This window comes from Pteronotus mesoamericanus, unplaced genomic scaffold (genome assembly GCF_021234165.1).
Source record: "Pteronotus mesoamericanus isolate MK-2021 breed Mesoamerican mustached bat unplaced genomic scaffold, CSHL_Meso_final contig_74, whole genome shotgun sequence".
Classification (NCBI taxonomy): Eukaryota; Metazoa; Chordata; class Mammalia; order Chiroptera; family Mormoopidae; genus Pteronotus; species Pteronotus mesoamericanus.
This window is the reverse complement of record NW_026555247.1, coordinates 13,299,145-13,311,662: the sequence shown is the minus strand read 5'-3', so window position 1 is coordinate 13,311,662 and position 12,518 is coordinate 13,299,145. Positions and strand designations below refer to the sequence as shown.

The following is a 12,518-nucleotide window of genomic DNA, read 5'->3' as shown; positions in this document are numbered from 1 at the left end:
TTAATTCTAATAGATTATGAGGCAGAAAGAGCAGACATTGAAATAGTTCCTCTAAATGTGCCGAGTGGTAAATTCATTACTTAAATCACTATCATTTTAAAATCTAGAGTTTAGGGTAACACATGACTATGTATGTGTATTAATTTCACCAGTAACGTGAGTCAGTGTTTAACTGTTTATGTGAGTGCCTACATTTCTTAAATTATCCTTTTAATGGCTTCAATTTTCATAACCTGAATAACTATTGTTCTGTTTTACATCATAACTTCTCAGTTCATAAAATATTTAAAATACAGATTCTTTTGAAACTTTAACTTCATCCATTTTGATTTTTGATTTTATGTTTTGGGGTTGATACTTACTTTGGCTATTGGGTTCCTTTTAGAGTTGTCTTCACCTTCACGGCAGGCAGCAGCAAACTTGATCCATTCACGTTTTTGCCTTCTGATTGAATGCCACTTGATGGTGCCATTTTTAGTGTTATAATCTCGTACCTTGAATCAGCAGGGTAAAGTAGTGATATCTATTAACTTTTATTCATAATTCACATTCCATTAAAAAATTAGTAGGAGGGGTAGCTGTCATGTCAGAAAGGATAATTATTTGGGAAGACTGGTAATTTTGAAACTCTATTAATTTCAACATAACATTAACTTTACTTATAAGGATGATTTGTGGGGGGAGCATCAGGGATATGTTGTTACTCTCAAACCATTTTCCTTGTTTTTAAATTGAAAAAATAAATGTGATATATGTTACCTGAATTTGAAATTCACTGTTAACTTCCACTACCACCTATAAAAAACATAATAAACACAACATTTAATTTTTTAATAAATGCTTTATAATTTATGTCATCAAATCATTTTAAAAAATCAAACAAATCTGAGTCATTAAAGTTACATTCTCAGTCTAGGCAGCAGGTGGACCTGGTTTATCTCTCAGGTCTGAAAAGGATGCTAACAATGCTTTTTCTTTCAGTTTACTTTTCAATTTTGCTCTTCTTTTTATTATTTTAATTTTTGTTTTATTCTCAGTTTATGCAGATATTTGTAATCATATGAACAAGGACATTTGAAACTAGAACACAGTGGGAATGAGGGTTGGAAAATAGTGTCCTCTTAGTAAATCCTGTGTCTGAAGAGCTGGAGATATTTAGTGTAGTTCAACAGTAAGTTATGATACTAAAACTTTTGAGTATAGTTTTGGCCCCCGAGTAGACTCAGACATAAAGAAAAAAAATGTTTTGAGATGAAGAAATCATACAAAGCATAAAATATCCAGAAAGCTTCAAAATATTTCCTTCTTCACATTCTAATTCTAAATGGATGCTTTCCTATTATTCCAAAAAATTTTAAGATGATAAACTTTTTACTTGCTTTGAAACATGAGAATATAAAGTTCTAAGATAAAAATTTTTCCATTGCAATGAAAAAAATACAATATGATTATAAAAACAAATATTTTCTCCATGTAAAAATGAGCTCATATTTGTAGTTTTGTGTTCATACTAGAGAAAGTCAGTGATATAAATGTATACTTCCATTGTAAGAAGAAATTTTACCTGAGACACGAATTCTAAAGAACCTATGCACCCCAATGTTCATAGCAGCACAATTCACAATAGTCAAGTGTTGGAAGCAACCTAAGTGAGCAACAGTAAATGAGTGGATCAAAAAACTATGGTACATTTACACAATGGAATAGTATGCAGCAGAAAGAAAGACTGTCCTTTGGGACAGCATGAATGGAACTGGAGAGCATCATGCTTCGTGAAATAAGCCAGGTGGTAAAAGAGAAATACCATATTATCTCACCTATAAGTGGAACCTAATCAACAAAACTAACAAGCAAGCAAAATATAACCAGTGACATTGAAATAAAGAACAAACCGACAGTAACCAGAGGGGAAGGGGGAGGGAGATAACAGGGGAAAAGAAGGGAAAGGGTCATCAAGGAACATGATTAAGGACCCATGGATTGAGGGTGGGAGGGTAGGAGGGTGGGCGGGAGCGATCACAGTGCAGGGACAGATCGCTGGGTAAGCAACTTCCATTAGTTTTTGTTCTTGCATTAAATAAGTGAGCTAGTCAAGCACAGTTCTGTCTAATTTCAGCTCAGTTCTGCCCTTGACCTTTACATATGATTTGTAGTGTTCAATCAGGGTAATTTAACTTATTGTTTTTCCTCTAAAAACCAAAGGCATTTTAAAAAACACACGTATGTGTTAAGTTTAATATATCAACGTACTTAAGACATTGTAAAATATCTATCGAAAAAATTAGGTGTGGATTTGAAAGCTGGTTTGCCTATATTGTTTTAAATTGCACTTAGAATTAATAAGTACAGTGTGACTCTTTAGTTCTTATTTCTCCCTACATAAGATATTATTTAACATTGACTCGAATTATTTTTAGAATTGCAAAATATGAAAACTGTAATTATAAATAAGCTTTGCCTGTATTAGTGAGAAAATAAAATTATGGTTTGCATTTAATAAAATACTAACAATAGTAATTTCAAAATATAGTAAATATCTTTTTATAGTGAGTTTTAATTTCACCATTAAAATAAAATAGATTCTAAATTCTAAGTACCTTTTTTTAAATCACCATAATTGATAATTCACAAAAATTGTATTTATGATTAATATGAGGACTTTAAGAAGATAATATTTTTATATGGGAGTTATATACTCATGGTATATATTTGATGTTAATCATTATCTTTATCACTATTACAATTCACTAAATGATAACTAGGTAGTATAAAACATGTTTAGAGAAATCCATGCATTTAATCTTCACAAATACATGTGGTCAACACTATAATTATCTTTATTTTACAGATGAGGAAATTGAATTTACAATATTAATCACTTTGTACAATCCAATACAATTCAGACTAAATGAGCTTGAGGCAAATACAACTAGCCTATTTTATGTAAATTACTAAATAAAATATACTATAGGAAACCATTACAATTTTGAGAATTCAAAAAATAAATTTGGATTTTCATTTAATCTCATATTGTCCTTGTGTTTCAGAATGTTTATATTCAGTTATAACAACAATAATAGTCATACTGGGAGAGGAAGAAATACAAATGATCCAAATGGTTTGGACAAATAACCGAAATGTTATCATAGAGTCCTGCTTGGGTGCAGAACTGAAATGATATTAATGCAGCTGTATGCCTCTTGCTACCTTGAACTCATGAACACTTAACTATTCTCATTTGTGGGTGTTGTTTGGGGCTGTGGGCATACCTCATTTGTCTGTTTGGGAGCCTATTCTTCATACCTACAGGACTGTGTATTCATCTCTTCTCTCTTTTGCACTTCCTTTACCACACGGAAGTGTCGGTGCCACTGTTCGTTTGGGAGAGCCATGCCGGAGACTGCTAACCTTCTCACTTTTACCATGAGAGGCAACTTAGGCAGAAGACTGAGTAAGTTTCACTGTATAGTCAGGCTCTCAAATGGATTAACAATGAAAAAAACTGCCAAGTTGTCTTAAAAATATGTTGTGCTGACATAACCATATTGTCTTTTGCTCAATGTCTAAAATAAACTCTGAAGCAAAGTTACTCTTTGACTTTTAAAGGAAAAATAATGAGGTAAAACAAACATGAGGTAAAGTCAGAAAACTTTTAATGTACTAGCTAAATTCTCTGAGTTTTAGTACTCTCATTTCTAAAATGACAGATGTTGACTAGATCACATACAATTATCTTTCAAATTCTAATATCAAATCCTTGTGTGCAATAGGAAAATACTGTATTGAAGTTTCTTGATCATGGTAAAGACATGATAAATTGTAGATTTAAAAGTAGACTCTGACAACAATTGATGGAGGTGGTGGGAAGAGGCAGTGATTACAGGCCACCAGCAGCTGAGTTTTCTGCATTTAGTCAGTCCAGAGACGAGGAAGAACAGACAGACTGGGAAAGATCAAGGGAGAAATACAGCTGGGTTGAAACTGACAGGGTTTGAGAACACGTGGTTTGTGGGTCTTTGCAGTTTTAATCTAGGAGATCAGGAGCAAGGCAGAAGCAGAGTTTAGCAAGTTGGAACACATCCAGTTTGAGATGCCAGAGAAATGCCTGGTGAAGACGTTCAGTGGTTTGAAATATGTGTCAGCACCATGAACAATATTTCATGCCTGATCCACAGATGCTCATGTAGCATGGTTGGAATCATGGGAAAATTTGAAGTCCCTAATGTAGAGAATACTGCAAAGAAACAGCCTGTGGCTGAGGATAAAATCAAGAGAATTGCTGCGATTATATACCTGGGAGGCATGCAATAAAGAAGAAACAGGAAAAAAGAAAAAGATGGAAAAGAAGTGGCCAAAGAAATAGGAGGCAAATATAATGTAATGTCATGGATGTCAAAGGAAGGAGAATTGAAAGACAGATAGACTATGAACAAGTGTCAGATGATATACAAAAAAGTTGAACAGCGTGAAGCCTGAGAAAGCCTGAGGTTTTCTGTGACCTTCAGGAGAATGCTTTCAGTTGGATGGGACAGGCCTTTCCTGACGCACAAGGGCGGGAGTGGGGCATAATGGAGGGGAAGAAGACATACAGATGCCACTTTTTTTTGAGAAATTTGGTGATATAAGAAAACAGAAGTGATAGTAGACTATGATGAAATATACAAGGAGATATTTGGGGAGAAGGAGATGTGGATTTTGAAGGCAGAGATAGAGGAGAGTGGGAGATTTTGATTTGAAACAGGAGAGGTTGAGAAAGTCCTTGCTGGAGGTATGTGATGAGCAGGACGGAAGAGGCAGAGAGAAAAGGCTTTGAAGACAGAGGGTAAGGAAGAGTGAGATAATGGAGATTAAAATCAATTGAGTAGGACAGGGAAATTGAAGGACACCATATGGATGATTCAGACCTTGTCTCTAGGGCGAGGTTAAGGTTGTTTTCTCTAAATAAGAGGAGTGGTTTGGATTCCAAAATAAATTGGGAGTACATTCTGCAAAGGGTGTAAAAAGATTTACTTAGAGATGAATACGGGATAGTCAAGCTCATTGAGTACTTCTTAGTCTCTTGCCCCCCGGATACGGGTATTGGAGTTAGTCACTTAGCAATTATATACCACAGTTTCCCCATGTATATATGACACTAAACCCCTATTTTATCCAAAATGAAAGCAGTGAATAATTCACTTCAAGTGAATCCTCAGTATCTCTCCCCTTCATCTCTATTTTAGAAGCTTTTTCACATTTTTTTAAAACAAAACCCCCAAACCACAGGTTACAGAATTGCATGCTAATTTCAATGATTCTCTATTATACTCATTTTTTTGTTCTTTTTTTTAATACTGAGTTTTACATTTATTTGCATTTCATTGGTCTTGAAATAGTAAATTATAATTTTTATAAGGAAAACCTCTTGCATTGAATAAATTATAAGGTGGTCTTCCAGTTTCCTTGCAGTTTTTGTTTAGCATCAGATTCTAAGGTATTTGATTGTTATAAACATCAGAAGAATGAACTAGAGACAGATAAAATATAATAATTTGCTTTCTTTTAAAACCTCTTTTCTGTTTCCTTTTTGTTACTTGCACAAAAGTTATCAGTCTAGAGTTGATTTCCTGATAGTTTGATTTCTTTTATTTGCTCATTGTTTTATTTATTTATTTGATAAATATATATTGAATGTGTTATGTGGGTCCAAGGCTGGGTTAAGACATTTAAAGGGCTTAAGTGCTAAAAATATTATAGTAAGCATTAGATGAAATATAAAGTAAATATAATGCTGCATCATAAAAGTAAGTGTTAGGAAACTCAACATGATTATTTCCATGTTAAATACCTTGACAATTTTTTGAAGTGTATAAAGGGAGAAAAATATAAACTATCCAAAAATTCCCTTCTGATATCTCTATGTTGTGTTATCACACACTTATTGAACCATCTGGCATTGGTACAATGAGCTATGAAAGGTACCAATGTGAACCAGGCAGAACCTGCTCTCAAATAACTTACAGTCAAATAGTTTTATGAGACAGACAGCCATTAATTTGGGGGTTGTGGGTTTTCATTAGACAGGTATAAAGGACTGACCTCTATTTTCACAGACCAGTCAAGGGCAGGATCAGCAACCAAAGGCATTTAAACTACTTTGACTTGCTTAAGTCCATTCAAGGAATTTGCATGTCAAGCATCCATCAGCAAGGGTGGATGACCCAGCAATCTGTAAGGGTGTTCCCTCAATGGTGGGGGCACGAGTGAGCCTAACTGCAATGCCAAGCATGCCTCCTGCTTATACATTAGGCAATGTCTGTTAAGACATGGGTACATTCAGCAATAATGTCCTTGAAGAAGGACAACGAAAGAGTTATCAGAAGTTCAGTGTTCTGGGTATAGACAAGAGTGTTGTTTTTCTAGATTCAGGAGCCCTGTTAAATAGGTGTATCTTGTTTGTTAGGGCCCAAGCCTTCATATTTATCAAGGCAGCTCTTTTTAGTGCTTTAGGTTTTTCTAAAGCCTAGATCAGGCATGGCAAGATGTTCTTATTCTGCAGCAAAAAGAACCAATTAAAGGATGATAAATGTGTCCTGTCAATTTTCATAAAGGTGATAGAAGATGCTTGTCTTAAATGTGCCATGTAAACTGCAGTTAAGAGCACCATGTAAATGGAAATAATTTGCTTAAATAAAATTTATAAATTTTACTGAACAGGTGAAAAGAAATATTGCTTTCATTTTCTATAAAAATGTTATTGAAATACTAATATCTATAATATATATCATTATGCTATGTGCTCAATCCTCTTTTTTGTTGTTTTCTGTTAGTGCCTAGGAGTTTGTTATCTTTCCTTTGCTTTATGCATCAGTGAACACAACTATTTGTATTTAAGATGTCCAGTTCAAATAAGTTGATGAACTGTGTAATAAAGTATATACAGGAGTGGGAAAAAATAGGTTCATTATCTTCATTCAAATAAATAATACAATAATTAATAAATAATCATACAAGAATAAACTCTATGTTTAGCTTATTCACTACTATAAACCTGCTTTTGCCCTGACTGTATTATTTTTTGTGCATTTTTGCCTGAGTATTGAGAAATAATCAGGTTATCTCCTGCTTAAAGACTAAATAATTTCAGCTAAGTCAACATGTGGGCTTAGTTTATCAGGTGGTCACCGGGCTTTTTTTGAAAGATAGTATTGGCCATAGAAAGAAAAGAAGCCAGGCTGCTATGAGGTACTGATGAAATTGGATCATTCTTGGTATTAGATAATGGTAAATTTATTTGAGTTCCTTGCTGCAGAAGTTTGTTTTCTAGAAAAAGACACCCTCAAAGTATATTGATTGTACTCACTGGAACTGATAAAGTTACAAATAAGTTTTAGAAACCATTTATAAAAATTCTACTGCTGCTATTTTGCTCTCCCACAGTGACCATGCCATACCTTATACCATTGTCACAAACATTCTCAAAAACTGCTTATATATTTTGGTGCATAAATAACTTTGTTCTTTGGCCTAGATTACCATCCCACCCACATACTAATTTCGTGAAAACAAAAAATAAATGCAGAATCAATAACATTTACTTGGCTTGCTGTGTTACAAGAGGTATAAGCTATTTTGTGTCCAAAGACTTGTCTAAATGGAATAATCCTGTTTTGCAATATGGGTCACTGCAAGAGCAGCCTCTTCATTTTTATTTTCTAACACACTAATGTGAACAAGGTCTATACCTTCAGGATATTGAACAGACTACACAATATATTTGCAAAGGTATGGCTGCTCAGCTCTCAAGTGGATTTGCATTAAAGATACTAGCAGTTTAAATGTTTTAAAGGTATTCAAAATTGTTCAACTATGCTCCCTACTATAGGTTTTCGTTTATCAACTTTGACCAGAGAAGAATATAAAGGCTTTGCATAAATATTTTTTCTTTTCTCTTTCTTTTCTTTTCTTTCCTTCTTTTTATTTGTATAAGCAAACATTCACAGGGAGGTTAGCAGAAAGAAGTGGAAGAGTCTTCAAGAGTGGTGATTAATTTTCAGAATAAAAAGTATTTTAAAGCAAAAATAGACTTTATAACTCCAAATTACACTTATCTAAATAATCTGGTAAAATCGATAGTGAAAATAAATTATGATTTTCCAAATCTTCGAAAGTAAAATGTTTTACAAAAATGTTACGATAATGAAAAACTGAAATATTTGGATTCATCATAGAATAAGTTCTTTGAGAAATAATTTTCATAAGGCATATGAGAAACTTGTGATTTATTCCAAAGAAAAATATGGCAAAAACAAGCAAATAAATTATCCAGACAAAAGATACCCATCCAGACTGAGAAAAGAGTGTACAAATACCCAGAAATCTCTGTACAAAGAAAGAAATTTCAATAAGGATACACAATATTGATAACATGATACATTTTAATGAGGACTGACTAATTGGAAAATGGCTGTTTAAAGAAATTTTGTATGCTGTAATTAATTAAAAATAATCACAAATGTAATGAAATAAGGTATCTTATAGACTTATGAATGTACACAAGCATCTGAATAATCTTTAATAAACTGTGACTAAATAGGCCTTAAGAGATCAAATTTACATAAAATTAAGAATGAGAGTATTTTATTTTTTCACTATGTACAAATAAATTCTCCTTTGTCCAAATGCATACTGCATAATGCTCATTAATTCCACCACATCCCAAGTTATGAAATCAACTGATTCTGAAGATCCATTAGAAAGTCCATGGAGTAGAGCTCATGTTTAAAGGGCAACTTGGCTGTATAGTTACCAGCTTCCTGATGCTCATTTATAACTAAATCCACTGGTTATGATGTGTCTTAATTAATAAACTGAATTAAAACTAACCAATGTATATTGAATCAAAGATCTAGCTTGTTATTATGGAAACCCAACAACCCAGTTAAAAATGAAGCAAGCAGAAACAAATATCAACCACAGCACACATGCATCCTGCAGAGGTACAAAAAGAATGAAAAATATTTAGGTTAAAATCAGGACACATCTGTGATATTGCTTTAAAAGGCCACTTGCAAAAGAGAATTTGAGTAACAAAGTGCTATTAAATATTGAGATGAAAACCTCAAATTCAATATTTTCCCAGAATGACTTAGTAATGACTTTGATGTCAGAGATGTCATATGATGAGTTGACACTGATGCATTAATATGATCTTGAGTCATCAATTAAAGAGAGAAACACTATTTAAAAATCTAGTTCATAAAATCACATTGTCATTAACATAAATTTTAATGGGTTTAGGTTAGAAATAACACTATGTGATAAGTTCTCACCTGTTACCCTGACTGGTGTGGCTCCATGCTGGGCAAAATCCATGAAAACAAAAGGTCACTAGTTTGATTCCCAGTCAAGGCATGTGCCTGAGTGGTAGGTTTGGTTCCCAGTCAGGGCACCTTTGAAAGGCAATGGATGGATGTTTCTTTCTCACATTAATGTTCCTCTGCCTCTCTTTCTCCCTCCCTTCCCCTCACTTTAAAAATAAATAAATAAATAATTTAAAAACATTCTCCATTGTTGACAACTAGAATGATCATGAAGGATTTTTAACAGAATCCACTTACCAGAAAAATGAACAGCACTACAGCTGCTCTGAAGTGCCAGCCCATCGCCGCTGGGCGCTCTCACATCCAGGACCAGGGGAGTGCTGCTTGTTCTCCTCTGTTCTTTTTCTTTTCCCCAATCAGCTGGTGTTTGATTAAAATAATTTCTCAGTAGATGTTCTTATGTGCAGGCTTTGAGGTGTTTCTGCCTTTGTGGGAGGACTGATGGTACCTATAACTAGTTCAGATCCCCACCCTAAAAACTTGGGCTGGTCTCACAAAGATGTTTGACAAGATCATCCTTGCTCCCAGGTAAAAGATAGGGACACACCCTTCTTCCAGCTGAAAGGCAGCTCTCTGTAGGGAATGGCAGATTCACTCTTTAATGGAAGGTTTTCAGTGGCAGGCATTTAAAATGATAAGAAGTATAGAGAATTGATAGGAGGTTTTCACACTCTGCTCTATTCACAGATTGTTTAGCTTCTTCCTATATTAGAAAAGGAAGTCTGGATGAAAGCTTATAGCATTCCAAAAGGATTATCTGACCCGTGCTCAGCAGACGCTCAGGTCATGGTAGAAAATCATAAACTTTCCACTTCAGTAAATGTTAGGATATATTCAGTCATTTTTCAAAGTTCAAAGTTGTTCTTTATGAGGCAGAAAATTTCCTAATGTTAAGAGTGAGGATTTTTTTAAAAACATTAATTCATACAAGCAAAGCTCTGATACTTACAATTCTAAGGTCCTCTGCTTTTAAGTGACCAACAAAAGTCCAGGAAAAGTCCGTTTTTCACCCTAAATGATCATGTTTGGTCCCCAACAACTTTCTTCTTTTTCAAGTTTTGCCTTTTTCAAGTACAGTAGGAAAGAAAGAAAGAAAGAAAGAATATATCACTAAGATTAAAAGTAAACAATCAAAACCTCCAATTAAAATTCTGTTGATAATTTTTAAGATTAGGATCTCTGTCTGAAATACTAATGGACACACAGAAGTTGCTCTTCAGGTGAGGTGGGTTAAAAGCCAGTGACGATTCCCAAGCACAGAGCCAAGAACCTGTAGAGTGAACCAATTAGAACATGGGGAATGAACTGAAGAGACGGCTGCCCACACATGCAAATGGGAAACTGAGCAGCCTTGAGTCTGTGAAATAAATAGTGACTCCCACAAGGCAGGCAGCATTTGACAGTGTTCTTGGGAAATGTTCTCTTCACCTCCCAATGTCAGGTATAAATATTGTGCGTGGTAGGGTCTATGGAATTTGAAATGGCGGTCTGGAATGGAAGATCTATTGTTATACACAATCAGTGTATAAAAGTTGATTGTGACTAAAAAGATGCTAAAAATGTCCTAGAAAAGAAGGACAATCTGAGGGTCAGAGCTTCTACAGAATGCTGTCATTTCACTGCAGATGTGTGACAAAGAAGGTTACTCAACAGAGGTTTGAATATTCATGCTATTCATCATGGAGCTTAGAGGGAAGAGACAGGCTGACTGTATCTGCTTGCAGTGAATAAGAATGCTTATAATTAGAATTGGTTGATATGAATAAATAAAATAAAAGATGGTCAGGCCAAATTTCTCATTAGTCGAGTAATATAAAATGTGAGTGTTGCCCTCTGACTTGGGCTGAGCAATATGTTAGCAGGAGGGTTGCATGGCATGAATGACTGAAGACTCAATGGACACCAGGGAAGAAGGAGCTCACTCTCACAGCTTTTGCATGGCGAGTGAATCGTTTGTTGACCTTGAATTCTGGGCATGGCACAGGGTGTGCACAAGCCCTCTTCAGCCAGAGCCAACCTTGGCTGCCCCCCTAACTCAATGCCCTGCTCTAACAATCCCAATACCTAGAGCACTGGGAAAGCAGCAACCTCTCCAGCCCCTTTCTGGGAGGGGGTGTGACAGACCCCTCTGCTGCGGAGCGGTGGCTCCCTGGACCATCACATGGGAAATTAAGCACAAACGGGAAAGGGAAACTATGACTCACCATCCCTCCTCCTTCACCTCTTCCTCTGCTGTTTTTGAACTGAATTTTTAGCTTTATTTTGTTGTTGTTAATTTAAATCTAGATAACCACTTGTGCCTGCAATTAACAATATTGCACCGTGCTTTTGTCTTCTAACTTACTCTCTGCCCCAACTCCATCTGTTCCACATTCAGCTCCTTTTCTCAACTGAGGCCACTCTAGCTTTGCTCCAGTTTCCAATCAGCACCTCTTGGTTCTCTTTTCTTTGTGTGCTCCCATCATCTCAGTTGGTTCAGTCCTGTTTCCTGACTCTTTATTGATCCTATTTGCTATTGCTAACAAGTTAAGATACTTTAAAACATGGATAACACAAGCCCCTCTCATTTCCATGGTCATATTTTCCAGCCACCTCACCTGTAAGCTCACACTACACTGTCGCATACCTGTGCTCCTCAAGTTTGCTTCTTCCGTCTGGTCTCATCATGCCCTGTTTCTTCTCTGAACATTTTTTTTTAAAGATTTTATATATTTATTTTTTGAGAGAGGAAGGATGGAGAAGAAGAGGGAGAGAAGCATCAATGTGTGGTTGTCTCCCTCATGGCCCCTACTGGTGACTTGACCCGCAACCGAGGCTTGTGCTCTAGACTGGGAATCAAACCAGCAACGCTTTGTTCAAAGGCCAGCACTCAATCCATGAGCTGCACTAGCCAGGGCTGAACATTGTTTACTAAGTGTGCCTCCACATATATTCCAACAGCCCTCATTTCATGGAAAGTTTATGAAATTTAGAGTGATTTTCTGTTTGGAAATTCCCTGGTAAACTAACGGATTTTCTCACAGACATTTAGCTTTTCCCAGGAAATGATTTTCCTCTTTCATAAGGCACTGCAAACTCTTGAATATCACCTCAAGTATCTGCATTTCTACATTTGCTCACAGCCTGGGATACTGCCATGTCTTCTTGAAAGATAAA

The 12,518-nt window shown here is 35.4% G+C and overlaps 1 protein-coding gene across 1 annotated transcript in view; it reads right to left on the bottom strand.

The window, feature by feature from the left end:
* Positions 1-9,644, bottom strand: part of LOC129078875 (desmoglein-1-like) — a 35,863-nt gene extending 26,219 nt beyond the window's left edge. Inside the window, exons 1-3 of the mRNA XM_054583847.1 lie at positions 9,600-9,644; positions 760-795; positions 363-494 (exon numbers count right to left, since the gene is read on the bottom strand). Of these exons, the coding sequence (XP_054439822.1) occupies positions 363-494; positions 760-795; positions 9,600-9,644 (213 nt within the window). The remainder of the gene's footprint in view (positions 1-362; positions 495-759; positions 796-9,599) is intronic.
* Between the last annotated feature and the right edge of the window lie 2,874 nt (positions 9,645-12,518).